The sequence below is a fragment of the Garra rufa genome, unplaced genomic scaffold, assembly GCF_049309525.1.
Source record: "Garra rufa unplaced genomic scaffold, GarRuf1.0 hap1_unplaced_044, whole genome shotgun sequence".
Taxonomy (NCBI): domain Eukaryota; kingdom Metazoa; phylum Chordata; class Actinopteri; order Cypriniformes; family Cyprinidae; genus Garra; species Garra rufa.
The window spans coordinates 26817-42694 of NW_027394319.1; the positions used below are offsets into that span (position 1 = coordinate 26817).

Below are 15878 nucleotides of genomic sequence, written 5' to 3' on the forward strand. Positions count from 1 at the left end.
TACATTTGATATATTACTCAGTAAGTTGTGACCATTTTACACTTTATATTAAGTAGACAGTTCCTGAGGAGTTACCATGTAAGCACACTGGTATCACAAATTGATACTTAAATTCTAATTCAGTGTTCACAAATACATGAATACAAAAATGATATGTAGCCTACTTAGGTATCATCATGATTTCAATAATGTTTCAGGGCATTCCAAACTGGTAACTGCAGTATTGAAGACTGTGTGGAAGTGTAAAAACTTCTGTGAGTACATATTGTTGTTACAAAATGTAGTTGCATAATTCTTGTTACATATGTGTACTTCCAGAAGTGAAAAAAGTGTTGTTACTAATGTCCTGTTACACATTTGTACTTACAAATGCTATTCAGTGAGTTGTTACATTTGTGTAATTACACCAGTATTAGAGCTGTAGATGTACCAATGTGTACATACACTGTAGTTACATGCTAAGTACACATCTAGTTACCATGTAAATTCACAGGTATTAGGGACACTTAATATAAAGTGGGACCAACTAATACTAGTCAAGATGAAAAACCTATTAATCAAGCCAATTGGAAACACTTAGTAGATGACAATGATTACCTTGAAATGTGAATGAAAACTGATCACTAAAATGTTTGAACACAGTGAATGAGTGAATGCAAAAAAAAATCAAACCTAAGTATATTGAGTTGACAATGTGAACTCTTCAGGCCAACCGAGAGCAGCTTCACTCCTGAATCATGGAGGTCATTGTTGCTCAGGTCCAGCTCTATCATATGGGAGTTTGACGTTTGAAGAAATGTAGACACATTTTCACAGCACTGATTGGTCAATCTACAACCTGCCAATCTGAACAAAACAATCATGAATTTAGTAATTAAAAAAACTGTCACAACACCCTTTAACCCACTGGAATCAGCAAAGTTACTATTGTGATCAACTGAATTTTTTCATTATAACTTCAAAAAAGACTTAAGACTTGTTTAATGCTTCTTGGTTTAATGTAGGGGTGGCCTGGAGAGCCATGGCCCTGCAGAGTTTTTTCCAACCTTGACAAAAACTCACCTGCCTGTAGATTTCTAGTAACCCGTAGACCTTGACATGCTTGTTTTGGTTTGATTAGGGTTGGAGAAAAACTGACAAAAGCTGGCCATCCCTGGTGGGTACTGGGACAGGCGCACTGTCTAAATTTTGTGTGCTCCACCCTGTTTTCGGACTTGGAACTGAACTCTGCAGGATGCTCTCCAGAAAAGGATTGTGTTCAACACAGCAGATAAATTGTTAATGCAATGATCCAGACTCAGACTTTAAGTAAATCTGAATGTCAAACCTCAGTTTCTTTAGGTGACAGTTTGAACTCTTCAGTCCAACAGAAAGCAGCTTCACTCCTGAATCTTGTAGGTCATTGTTACTAAGGTCTAACTCTCTTAGACAGGAGTTTGAAGATTGCAGAGCTGAAGACACAGTTTCACAGCATGCTTCATTAAGATTACAGCCGTCAAATCTGCCAATCCAGAATGTTTATACAGATTAATTTTTGATGTTCAGGATTACTGCAATTCAATATAATGCATATTATAGACAGGAAATCAAATATTACAAACAAAATTATTAAAAAATATATTTTACTGTTATCTACTATTATGCATTTGACTGTGCGTGTAAATATTGTAGTGTGTTTGAAACAGAGTGAACTATTAAATCTGGTAGGAAAACCGTCATACATAGAACATGCCTCGCATATATACAACTCAAGGCATATAGATATCAGTGCAAAACTGGAATCTGGAGTTGTCTTTCCAAACATACCTCAGCCTTGTTACCTAATTAACAAAGTCTATCTGGCTTCAAAACCTTTAAGAAGACTTTAAGAGCAATTCTTCTAACAAACAAGATTGCACAACAAAAGCAAGATTTTTTTATGTTGTTTTTTGATTTTGTAATTGTTTATTGATGTAAAATAAAAACCTTTGATTAAACATTAGTTGATGAAATTACTCACAGTGCTTTTCTGCAACATCTCACAGCTGGGATAAGTCTCATGCAATCTGCTGTTGATGACACAATCCTCTTTGGGTTGAGCTCATCCAGCACCTTCTCTGACATCAGCAGAACATAAGTCAACACTGAACACAATGAGGATGAGAGCTTTCTTCCTGGATATGCATCTGATCTGAGGTGTCTTTGGATTTGCTCATATAAAGAATGATCTTTAAGCTCAAGTAAGCAGTAAAATAGGTTGACTGAAACTTCCTCTGAGATTGGGTCTCTGTCTTGTAATTGTTTAATGTATTCACTTATTTTTTTGATGTGCTCTGTGGTGTCCTCTGTGCATGAGAGCAGGCCTTTAAGCAGTTTCTGACTGGATTCCAGTGAAATGCCCAGCAGAAACCGCAGGAACAAGTCCAGGTGCCCTCTCCCACTTTTCCTGGCTTTATTAATTGCATTCTGTAGTAGGTCCTGCAATGTGATATTATTTTCTGGCTTGTCAAAGAAAAACTGAAGCTCCTCTGTGTTCTTGTGCAGGTAACACAGGAACACGTACAATGCAGCAAGGAACTCTTGAACACTCAAATGCACAAAGCAGAAGAACTTTGTTTCATGAAGTCCATCTTCCTTTTTAAAGATCTCAGCAATCATTCCTGTGAACTCACTGTCTACATTTACATCAATACTACATTCTTTTAGATCTTCCTCATAGAACACAATATTGTTTTTCTTCAGCTGTTCAAACGCTAGCTTAGCTAACTTCCAGATCATAGTTCTGTTTGAATCTAAGAGCTTTTTACGTTCTCTTTCTTCATTTCCATCATACTTTTGGCTCTTCATGTTCATCTGTATTAGCAGGAAGTGAATGTACATTTCAGTGAGTGTTGTGTTGATTGTATTGTTCTTGATGAGAACATTCTGCAGTACTGTGGCTGTGATCCAACAAAACACAGGAATGTGGCACATTATATAGATGCTACGGGATGTTTTAATGTGCGAGATGATTCTGGAGACCTGTGTCTTATTTTTGATTCTCTTTTTGAAGTACACCTCTTTCTGTTGGTCAGTGAATCCTTGCACCTCTGTGAACAAACCTACATATTGAGGTGGTATTTGATTGGCTGCTGCTGGTCGTGATGTCACCCAGATAAGAGCTGATGAAAGCAATTTCCCTTTGACCAGACAAGTGAACAGCATATCTACAGATGATCTTTCCTCAACACTCGACAGAATTCCGCTTCCAAAATTCAAAGGCAGGTGACTCTCATCAAGTCCATCGAAAATAAGTGCTAGATTACATTTGGTATAAAACTTTGAATTTTCCAGGTCCTTTAGTTCTGGATAAAATACCTGTAGAAACTCATGGAGATTCACCTCTTTGTTTTTAATCATGTTAATCTCTCGGAATGGAAGCAGGAACACACAGTCTATGTCCTTATTGGCTTTTCCTTCTGCCCAGTCCAGGATTAATTTGTGCACCGAGACAGTTTTTCCAATGCCAGCAATGCCCTTGGTCAGCACAATCTTTTTCTCATCATTTTCCCTCAATAAACTGAATATTTCATTGCATTTGATTGGGTTGTACTGTGATTTTTTCATCTTGAAAGCATCATCAATCGTTAGAATCTCATGTTCTTGATTTATGTCTTTAATATCTCCCTCAGTAATGAAGAGTTCTGTGTAAACATCCTTAAGATGGGCTTCATTTTCCTTCTTGCCCTCAAAAATACGTTCTACTTTCTTCTTCATCATGGTTTTATGAGTTTCCAAGAATTTTTGCAGCCTTAAAATTTCTTTAAAATGAAATAAAAATAAATAAAAAGGAGGAAGTTAGTACTAAAGAAATGTAACAGATTTTTTAAATCAACATGATCATTATTATTAGCTGGTGTAAAGAGATTCAATTAATACTGATTTAAACTGTTTATTTTCAATAAGAACTTTTGGTAACACTTTAGAATACGGTTTCCTCATCAATGAATAACTACACAGGAACAAATGACTAACGCACTACCAGTAGTAACTACTATTAAAGTGCTCCTATTATGCTAGTTTAAAGGTTGTCAATATTGTTTTATGAGTCTCCTACTACAGGTTTACTTTTATGCAAGGTGAAAAAACAATTTAGTTTTCTCCAAAAATAGATTTAACTTCACCTCATTTCTAAATGATTTGTAAACGTCTAGAACGAAGCATTTCGAAGAATCATTCTCTCTAAACCCCTCCTTTCCTTGAGCCTTTACTGCTGTGATTGGTCAGACGGCGCAGTCCTTTGTGATTGGTTCAGAGCCATAGAGGTGGCTAAGTATAAAATCATAGTTCATATGTTCATAATTAATGTGAATAATGCAAATATGTATAATTAGTCCTAAAGTGAAGATTATGGTATGCACTAGTAATGATTCAGGTATTAACATTACTAATTATTTGGATCCGTATTCTAAAGTGAAGACCATGATAACTCCCTAGTAATGACTAAAGTCATTAAAAACTATTGAGGTTTGTGTAAGGTTCTGGATAGTAATACTTCCGATGGCTTAAGTAACACTTAAGTCATTACTAGTGGGTTACCATGATCTTCACTTTGGAATACGGATCCAAATAATTAGTAATTCCTTTAGAAGGATGTAGTAACACTTGAATCATTACTATCCAAAACCTTACATTTACCTCAAAAGCTTACAATGATTTCAGTCATTACTAGGGAGTTATCATGATCGTCACTTTAGAATACGGATCCAAATAATTAATAATCTATGAAGGTAAAACAGTAGCAAAACCCCAGAGCTTGTTGATTTAATTGTAAAAACTTGTCATATTTATATTCGTATTTGTAAGATGAAATTTGAACTCACAGCTCTGATGTGAAAAGCTGAATCTTTGGATTTGCACACAAAGACAATTATCAAAACACCTGTGTTTTGAATTTGAAGTTGCAAATTAATAGCTACAAATGTGTAAAATGACATTAAAGACACAAGTGTGTACGACATATTTGCTTTCGCACTTTACTTCAGTTTTACTGTACAACCTCAAGTCGGCACTTACAACCTCTCAGATCTGACTGTACAACTTCAAATCCTAGCGCTTTGACTTTTGCTACTCTTTTTTGCGATATTCCTGTAGCAAAACTCACTCGTGCACTTGTAAATGCAGACGTGAGAGAGCAGAGCTGGGGCCGGGGCTAGGGTGGGAATGAAGTCATTTTATTGGTCGATGCCTGACCAATGAACAAGGCTAGCCATCGCAAATTGCAGTGCAGTTACAAACATTTTTTAATGCATATGTATCAGTTATTAGTAAAACACTGGAAACTGTTTTCATTGAATATCCTTAGTTTTTGGTAATTTTGTACTGCATTCATCTTGTCATTCAGTTATAATCTGCTAGACAAATAATGCAACATCTTTCATATGTATGTCCTATTGCATATTGCAGAGTAATATTTCTGTACCAGAGCCGCTGAGAAACAAGAGTTGCGGCATGCTTTGATCTCGCTGCCACGCAGTCACGTGGTTCATGAAGCTCTCAATAGTTCCAAAAACTCTGCGCTGTGAATATATTTGAATGGGATTAATCAGGACAAACAGGAGTTTCGCTGTATTTGCAGCAATTTCTAGTAATTATTCAAACATAATGTGCATTGATTATGGTACTAAATAATATGTGCAATAATTATGATGGTCATTTAAAATTTTTACATTTTCTAATATGCCTATTATTTATATAACAATTAGTGTAGTATTTAGGGTTAAAATAGAGAAAATGTTTTTAAATTCCAGTGCAAAGAGGCAAATTAGAGGCATTTGGTGGCTAGAAAGATAATATTCATATGTAATGTCATGGTTTAACCACTAGATGCCCTTATGGCTTTTTAATAAATACTTTAGCTCTAGTTGCTCAAAACAGTATTGTCAGACATAACTGCTTATTTTTATTTTTATTTTTTTTACTTTTTAATGTACATTTAGGCATTATCTGTTACATGTCTCCTTATGTTTCATGTGTTTTGCTTTGTTCTGATTTGGTTTCTCCCTCTGTCTTCCCCCGTCTGTTTGTATCATTTGGTTTAGTCCTTGTTTAGTCATTATCTGTATCACCTGTGTGTCTTGATTAGTTTGCTTTATAAGTCAGTCTTTGAGTTGAATCTATGTTGGGTCATTGAATTACGTTACCCCGTGTGTGGATGTCTCCTGCCTTTCTGAAGAATTATATTAAAGTGATTTATCATTGGATTTACGTCTCCCGTCTCGTCAAACCAGCACGACCCGTGACAGAATGACCCAAACTAATTAAAGATGACTGAGGCTGAGGACAGGCTATGGGGGCTACGGCAGAGTGGGCGGACATTGGAGAGGTATGTGGAGGAGTTCCTTGAGCTCTCCCATCGGGTGAGCTGGCCCGACGTCTCTCTTGCTGTTGTGTTTCGGTTGGGACTGGATGAGGAGACAATCTGATGTGACTCCCCCATATGTGATTTCTCCTTGATTGAACTAATCAACCTCATTCTTTATTTAAATGACTCTAGTATCGAGGTTAAAGAAATAAAGAGTGATTGTAAGTTTCCACGTCCAGCCCCCTCCGAAACCCAGCACGTCTCACCGGCTCACTCCTCGCCTGGACCCCCCACATACCTCACCAATGGCTCCGGCCACCTGCCAACCCCGAGGCACCCCAAGATGACCATAATGCCCAAGTCTGTATGCAAGATGGCCGATGTTCCTGTTTTCCCGGCCAAGATGGCCGATGTTCCTGATTTCCCGGCCAAGATGGCCGCTGTTCCTGATTTCCCGGCCAAGATGGCCGCAGTTCCTGATTTCCCGGCCAGGATGGCCGATGTTCCTGATCTTCCTGTCAAGATGGCCACAGTTCCTGATTTCCTGACAGAGATGGCCACAGTCCCTGATTTCCCGGCCAAGAGGGCCGCAGTTCCTGAATCCCTGGCCGAAATGGCCCCTGTTCCTGATTTCCCGGCCAAGATGGCCGCCGTTCCTGAATTCCCGGCCAAGAGGGTCGCCGTTCCTGATTTCCCGGCCAAGATGGCCGCTGTTCCTGATTTCCCGGCCAAGATGGCCTCCATTCCTGAGTTCCCGGCCGAGATGGCCGTCGTTTATGATTTCCCGGCCAAGATGGCCGCCGTTCCTGAATCCGTGGCCAAGATGGCCGCCGTTCCTGAGTTCCCGGCCAAGATGGCCGCCAAGCCTGAGTTCCCGGTCAAGATGACCGCCGTTCCTGAGTTCCTGGCCAAGATGGCCGCCAAGCCTGAGTCCCCGGCCAAGATGGCCACCAAGCCTGAGTTTGCACCCAAGATGGCGACTGCCAAGTCAAAGTCTCCGCTGATTCCGCCCAGTCTTCCAGAGTCTCCGCTGGTTACGCCCAGCCTTCCAGAGCCTCCGCTGGTCCAATCCAGCCTTCCAGAGCGCCCTCCAGTGACTGCGCCGCCAGAGCGCCCTCCAGTGACCGCTCGCCCAGAGCCTGCTCTTCCAGAGTCTCCGCTGGAGACGCCCAGCCCTCCAGAGTCTCCGCTGGGGTCGTCCAGTCCTCCAGAGCCCGCTCCTCAAGAGCGCCGTCCAGAGTCCGCTCCTCAAGAGCGCCGTCCAGAGCCCGCTCCTCCAGCGCGCCCTCCTCCAGCGCGCCCTCCAGAGCCGACGCCTTCTCCTGCGCGCCCTCCAGAGCCGGAGCTCTCTTCTGCGCGCCCCCCAGAGCCGGAGCTGTCTCCTGCGCGCCCTCCAGAGCCGGAGCTGTCTCCAGCGCGTCCTCCAGAGCCGGAGATCTCTCCTGCGCGCCCTCCAGAGCCGGAGCTCTCTCATGCGCACCCTCCAGAGCCGGAGCTGTCTCCAGCGTGTCCTCCTGAGCCGGAGCTCTCTCCTGCGCGCCCTTCCGTGCTCTCCTGTGTGGACTATACCCTAGGTTCCCCCAAGAAAATTTTTTTGGGGGGGGGCTACTCCCCTGATCGGCCATGGCCACCTGGACTGTTTACTCGGCCATGGCCACCTGAACTGTTTACCCGGCCATGGCCACCTGGACTGTTTACTCGGCCATGGCTTCCTGAGCCTCCAGATCCGCCATGGCCTCCTGAACTATTGTCCCGGCCATGGCTTCCTGAGCCTCCAGATCCGCCATGGCCTCCTGAACTATTGTCCCGACCAATGGCTGCCTGAGCCGCCAGATCCACCATGGCCACCTGGACTGTTTACCCGGCCATGGTTTCCTGAAACCCCAGACCCGCCATGGCCTCCAGAACTGTCTCCCCGGCCATGGCTTCCTGAACTCCCTGACCCGCCATGGCCTCTAGAACTGTCTCCCTGGCCATGGCTTCCTGAACTCCCTGACCCGCCATGGCCTCCAGAACTGTCTCCCCGGCCATGGCTTCCTGAACTCCCTGACCCGCCATGGCCTCCAGAACTGTCTCCCTGGCCATGGCTTCCTGATCCCCCTGACCTGCCAGGGCCAAATGAACTGTCTACTCGGCCATGGCCTCCTGAACCCCTCGACCCGCCATGGCTCCCTGATCCGCCATGGAGGCTCTCCCTGTCGATGTTATCCTGGTCCCGTATCAGCCTCCAGGGCGCCCACCCTCCCTCCCCGGTAGTATTGTCACGGCGCGGGACGTGCCTACCGGGAGGGGGGGAGTAATGTTACATGTCTCCTTATGTTTCATGTCTTTTGCTTTGTTCTGATTTGGTTTCTCCCTCTGTCTTCCCCCGTCTGTTTGTATCATTTGGTTTAGTCCTTGTTTAGTCATTATCTGTATCACCTGTGTGTCTTGATTAGTTTGCTTTATAAGTCAGTCTTTGAGTTGAATCTATGTTGGGTCATTGAATTACGTTACCCCGTGTGTGGATGTCTCCTGCCTTTCTGAAGAATTATATTAAAGTGATTTATCATTGGATTTACGTCTCCCGTCTAGTCAAACCAGCACAACCGTGACATTATCAAGCACTCGATTTTTATAATTGTTTTTTAATTGTTGTATTTAAAAAGGTTTATTAATGACATCCAATGTTATGATATTTATGCTTATAAGCATAAGCACAAGTGAATATTACAGTTTTTTTCAATCGCTAACAAGCGCTTACCCATACTTCAGATACTTTTTCTAAACTCTTAACACAGACTCGCACCTACAAAACACAATTGGCCAAATGGATAATTTTCTTCTCAAAAATACATTTTGTTAAATATATACTAACTCTTCATTTCAAAACAGAACACATCTTTCTCTGCACACACTAACTTTACCAAAACACTGGAAATCTGACTCAAAATGAAATTATTCTGTCAAAGAATAACACTTGTTTTCACTTCACAAGGTACATGCAGTCAGTCAAAGTACACCAGGTTTCAAAATACTGGCTATTGTTGACATTACAAAAACTGCATAGACTTTTTATGTTTCAGTTTTACAGGTATTTGCATGCAAAACATGCAATCCACCATTTTGACACTAAATTTCTTGGTTTGGAACTGTCTGTCCACATGTACAGTAATGTTCACATTCAAAAGCATTCCAGTAAAAAGAAAATAAGTTTGTTTTTCTGTTTATTACAGGAGCTACAGTAGAAACATGGTATGATAGAACAAAGTGAACAAAATATCCATGAAACACACAAGAGCATTCTGAACCAAAAAAAAAAAAAATACAACAGCAAAAAGCCCAGATAAAAAAGGGGGGGGGGGGGGGGGGTCTAAAAAAAAGCACAAAATTACTGTATCTAATCTCTGCGATCTTGAAATGATTTGAATTGAGAATGAATGGTAAATTCCAATTTACTTCCTGGAATGGAATTGGATTTGGAATTGGAATGCCAGGAAACAGAATTGAAATCAAATTCCAAAAAATTCCACTTGAGTTGCTAGTTTATAATACATTAAATATTGTAAATCACATAAACAACAAACACATAAAAGAAATACAAAGTACTGTATATTTAGTTGGTTAAGCATGATCATTTCACATGCCAAATGAATTTATGATAAATCGATGCAATAAAAAGTGAATGAAATACATGAATGAACATGACTCAGACATATATTATGTGGTAATCATATATTGAATGTATAGTGCATAGAGAAACTTATCACCACTGTCATTCATTTTATTTACTTGCATTTGATCAACTCTATTTCATACATTACTTGGTATTTGTAAAGCATCATAAATAAAGTTAAAATGTATGTCTCTAAATGCAATCACACATAGATGCTCAGAAACAGCAATAAATGGAATTCATTGGAATTTCTATGAATTTAATTCCACTTCCTATAATTCCTATTCAATTCCAACTCTGTTTCCCTGTAATTGTTGTTGAATTCCAATTCCAATTACATTCCAATTCCTTTTCCTTCTTTGAATTGGAATTGTTGAGTTCATTCCTGAATTGACCCCAACCCTGTTTCCAAAACATCACTCCTCAAAGTCCTCATTTTACTGTATAAGTGTAAATGTAATAGAAAAAAATAACCACTGCCTCTGAGTCTAAGCCAGACATAAACATAAATCAGCTGTGTGTCAATTATTTAATTGTTTGTTTATTATCAGCTGAGATATATTTTTGATATTGATATTGTTTTTGAACTGATATCATTGCAGAAGCAGAGGTTTTTATACTGTATCTAAGGTTTGGAATATTGTTTTTGCTATTGTGGGATGTTGTGTGTTAACATTCGGAAATACTACAAAAACAATCCATAATTTTGTTGGGAGGTATAGCTTGTCTGTTAAGAAAATGTAAGCATTGTGGAAATGTGTTCACTGACTGCATATTGGGTGAAAACGACATGAAATGTGGAAATGGTATGGCCACAAAAGACCGATGCTGTGCTAATTGTGTTTAGAGTTTTGAAAATGTGACAACTGTTTGGACAAACGCTTGTTAGCGAATGAAAAAAACTGTAATAAAGACGAGCAAATAAGGAGTTTGACGCAATAAAGAAGTTTAAATTATATATTTTTAAAAATAATAAAAACAGAGTTATATGGCAGCTCTTATACAGGGATATTCATTGGTCAGGCATCAACCAGTAAAATAACTTCATTCCCACCCTAGCCCCGCCCCGCCCCCGACTCTGCTCTCTAACGCCTGTTTTTACAAATGCAAGAGTGAGTTTTAATACAGGAATATCGCAAAAAGAGTAGCAAAAGTCAAAGCGCTAGGATTTGAAGTTGTACTGTCAGATCTGAGAGGTTGTACAGTAAAACTTAAGTAAAGTGCAAAAGCAAATATGTCGTACACACTTGTGTCTTTCATTTTGTTTATGTGAATGTCATTTTACACATTTGTAGCTATTAATCTGCAACTTCAAATTCAAAACACTGGTGTTTTGATCATTGTCTTTGTGTGCAAATTGAAAGATTCAGCTTTTCACATCAGAGCTGTGAGTTCAAATTTCAATTTACAAGTACAAATATTAATGTGACAAGTTTTCACATTCAAATCAACAAGCTCTTGAGTTTTGCTACTGTTTTACCTCCATAATATTCCCGTCTGAAGTATTTGATAATACTTGACTCATTACTAGTGGGTTACTATGATTTTTATTTTAGAAATAATTATACATTTTGCATCATTCACATTAATTATGAACCTGTATATAGTCATTCTTAGTAGTTCTTTGGGAGATATGAAAAAAATTGTAGTTACTGATTAGATAATTGTGAACTACCACTTTCAGCTGAGCGCTATTACTTACTGATTTGTGAATCAGAATTTCTTGTTAGTTAATTGTAGTTACTATAATGTTAGTAGTGCATTAGTCATTTGTTCCTGTGTCGTTATTCATTAATGACGGAACTGTATTCTAAAGTGTTACCGAACTTTTATATACATGCGAAAGAAATAAAGTCAGACTGATTTGTAATAAAATGATAATGCTGTTTTTTGGAGTCATTTAATAATTCTTAGCTGAGATCTTGAAAGATTATATGTAAATGTGTTATTTTATTTGCAGTTGATTTCAACTTTAGTTCACAGTCTTTTGACAATCATATGAAATTATTTTGGAGGGAATTTAGCATCAAGTATCTAATAATTCCATAATTTATTCTTTGTGTATAATCACATCCATTATAAATTAATAAACTTCTGTGTTGGTTAAAGTTTGTCATCTATTCACTCATATGAAAACCTGTAGAGTTCATTCTATTATATTGGGTGTTTTAGTATGTTAATTATTAGGATCTCCTATTAATGAAAATTTGCAGTGGTGTTGCTGTATTGCACATTGTTAAAATGTATGGATTTAGTTAATAATTTGTTGTATCTGTACAACTTGTATCTGTAGCAGCTGCCTCTGTTTGAGAGTTGTTGTGCTAATGTTGGTTTACCTTGTTTTTCTATGTGCTTCTCAGATGTCTCTGAACATTTGCATTGATCTGTGAAGACAAATAAGAAATGAGAGAAATAAACAGAAGATCCAGATAAATATGCGCATATCATCAGTGTCCCATTAAAATCACTAAAGTTGAAATATTACTAGCTTTTAATCAAATGTTAGTATTAGTATCATGTCTTGTTACAGTGATGAAAATGTACCATGTCCTGCAGCATTTAAACCGTATATGTTTACTGGTCCTGTGATGGTGTTTCCAGTGAAAACAGGAGCATTCGCACTTGCACCCATTTCAGCTTTCACCTCAACACTGACTCTAGTCTGAGTGTTGCTGCTCATCTGGACTGGTACTGTGGAGAAAAAAAAAAACATTGCTAAAATTTTATCTCAGACATATTTTCTGCCAGTGTTTCTTTCATAAACTCCTATACGAACAATAACAGATATTCCTCCACATTGCTAAAATTGTGATTATTTAATTTATTATTATACTACGGGGCTGTTGAATGCTTGAAACTGACTGGCTGATGAACGTTATAAATGTGTAGTTATTTTCAAGGAAATGCACGGCAGAAGTAGTTCCAGACAGACCTTAACCACATTACATGTCCATATCACTTTGCCAAATGATTTCAGTCAAAGGTCCTTGCAGCTTACAACAGCAAAAGAACCAAATCCCACAATGACGCTGACCAATCAACTAAATATAGTAAACAATATGATGAAAATTACCAACTACTTTTTAGCCACGAAATTATAGCTACAGGAGATTTCTCGCCAGCAAAGAATTATAATACGTTCAATTATTAAAAAACAAAGCACACCCGAGGTTTAATTATAATTACTGTCATGTTGCTGTAACTGAAACTTTAAGCTGTAGTTACCTTTTAGTTTGTTCTCTAACTCTTCGGCCAGATGGTTTTGTTTCATCTTCTTTAGGATGTTCAGTGTGATCTTTATAGCACCTTCTGGCCCACAACGTGTAACCATCTGATCCACTGTGTCAGATGCATCTGTCTCCTCCACATCAGCAGCTGAAGCAAGACCATCATGCTTTAAGTGCCAGTTAAACCGCTTTAATTTTTCTCTGTCTAGAGCATCCAGTGTCTCCAGAAGCTGCATCTTCTGTCACTGACTCACTTCAGCTGGACAACAAAAAAATAAAAATGTCATTTCACCCATTTTGCCTTTCTTCAGTGGAGGTTAATACCTCTAATGTAAGTACACTAAATATGTACACTTATATTTTACTAATTTTTATCATATTTTGTTTGAAGTTGCCAAGCTTAACCATCTAGGAGCCAAAGTCGCAAAATTGCGACAAGACATCAAACCTAATAAAATACTGTAGTTCCTAATGCGGTGTAATATCTCATTTGTATTCCCTACCAATAGATGTCAAACATGTAGTACTTTTCTAGATTCTAGACCAAAATGACATGCTGTTCCTGTTCAAAGTGTTGGAGGAAATAACAGAGTAAGTGAGCTATCGTATCATTGATGCGGAAGCAGTTCAGTTCATATCGTCCAAGTAAATTGTGAGATTTTTGAGACAAAATCACCAAATGGCTGATAAAAATTTGTACCGTGAGGATGCGTGAGGGGAATATTTGCCCTTTGGAAATGACGATCGGCCATCTAATAGAAGCGGGTCTCCCGGTACATCTTTGCAGCACAGTAGTGTCGCCGTGCAAGACGAGAGTGTTCACGAAGCACGAACAAATGTTGTAAATGTTATTTGTCAATTCTGACACTGAAGGGGAATATTTGCCTTTTGGAAATGATGATCGGCCATCTAATAGACCTCCCGGTACATCTTTGGAGCACAATGGTGCCGCCTTGCAAGACGAGAGTGTTCACGAAGCACAAACAAATTTTGCAAATGTTATTTGTCAATTCTGAGTCTGAAGGGGTATCTTTGCCTTTTGGAAATGACGATCGGCCGTCTATAAGACCTCCCGGTACATCTTTGGAGCACAATGGTGCCGCCTTGCAAGACGAGAGTGTTCACGAAGCACAAACAAATTTTGCAAATGTTATTTGTCAATTCTGACTCTGAAGGGGTATCTTTGCCTTTTGGAAATGACGATCGGCCGTCTATAAGACCTCCCGGTACATCTTTGGAGCACAATGGTGCCGCCTTGCAAGACGAGAGTGTTCACGAAGCACAAACAAATTTTGCAAATGTTATTTGTCAATTCTGACTCTGAAGGGGAATATTTGCCTTTTGGAAATGACGATCGGCCGTCTAATAGACGCGTGTCTCCCAGTACATCTTTGCAGCAAAGTAGTGCCGCCGACAAGAGTGTTCACGAAGCAAAAACAAATGTTGTAAATGTTATTTGTCAATTCTGACACTGAAGGGGAATATTTGCCTTTTGGAAATGACGATCGGCCGTCTAAGCACAAACAAATTTTGCAAATGTTATTTGTCAATTCTGACTCTGAAGGGGAATATTTGCCCTTTTGAAAATGACAATCGGCCGTCTAATAGACACGCGTCTCCTGGTACATTTTTGCAGCGCAGTGGTGCCGCCATGCAAGACGAGAGTGTTCACGAAACACAAAGAAGCGATCATTTCGTCCCTTTGCCCAACGCGGATGGGGGTGGCAGGGGTGACTGTGGTCGTAGTGTCCATAGGAGGGCTGTTGCTATAGGTAGAGGCAGCAGGGGTATAGTACTATACTAATAATTTAGTATTTTCTTCTGTTTTATTGTTGGTTAACCTCTATTCTGACCCATTTGATCGTTTTAGTACTATATTGCATAGTAATAAGTAATAATTTAGTACTTTTTCCTGTTTTATTGTTGGTTTCCTCTTTTCTGATCATTTGGAATGAGGATAAAAAAAGTGCAAAGAAGTTCAAACATCCATTCATTATCTATTATTTCCTGAATATTACTAATGAAATGGTCAAAAAGTTGGCTCCTGTTCACATGCATTTTACTACTAGAATAGTAATTTTAATTTAAATAATTAATAAATTATAATTTACTGTAGATCTTCAAGCCCTTTCAAGGCAACAAGCTTTTAAAATCTTTTTGTCAAAATCCAGAATTTTTCCCAAAAGAAAAAACATGGCGCCTAAAGGGTTAACATGTCAACCCTGTCATTATAAAATATTAATTCACATAAAAGCTTCAACAAAGAACCACTTTGGTGACTGAAGGTATGTGAAGGTGTATTTATTAAATGATAACCAAAAATGTCCACTTTGTCCACAATGGCCATTTTCCTGAAAATAAATAAAATTTTAAATAAGTTACATTTTAAACACAAAACTGTCAATATTGTGTTTTTGTTCTATTTCTCCAAAGAAACGTCCCTATGTGACGTTGAATAATAGTCTTGATTATTTTTTTTGTTTGTATTCCTTTCCCCGAGTTTTCTCTTAGTTTCTCCACCCTTCTTTTACTTTCACTTTCGCAGGAGCCGAGCGGATTGGCCATTTCACCTGTCAATCATTTGGGATGCGCTGATTGGGAGTGGTGACTCGAGGGCGTTGGTCTTTGATTGCGCTTGCGGATTGATGTTCCAAAGTCTATATAAGGTAAACGC

The 15878-nt window shown here is 39.2% G+C and overlaps 1 protein-coding gene across 1 annotated transcript in view; it reads right to left on the reverse strand.

The window, feature by feature from the left end:
• Positions 1-13440, reverse strand: part of LOC141315888 (uncharacterized) — a 35839-nt gene extending 22399 nt beyond the window's left edge. The window contains exons 1-6 of the mRNA XM_073832730.1: positions 13203-13440; positions 12522-12668; positions 12314-12361; positions 2000-3779; positions 1328-1501; positions 673-846 (exon numbers count right to left, since the gene is read on the reverse strand). Coding sequence (XP_073688831.1) covers positions 673-846; positions 1328-1501; positions 2000-3779; positions 12314-12361; positions 12522-12668; positions 13203-13440 — 2561 coding nt within the window. The remainder of the gene's footprint in view (positions 1-672; positions 847-1327; positions 1502-1999; positions 3780-12313; positions 12362-12521; positions 12669-13202) is intronic.
• Between the last annotated feature and the right edge of the window lie 2438 nt (positions 13441-15878).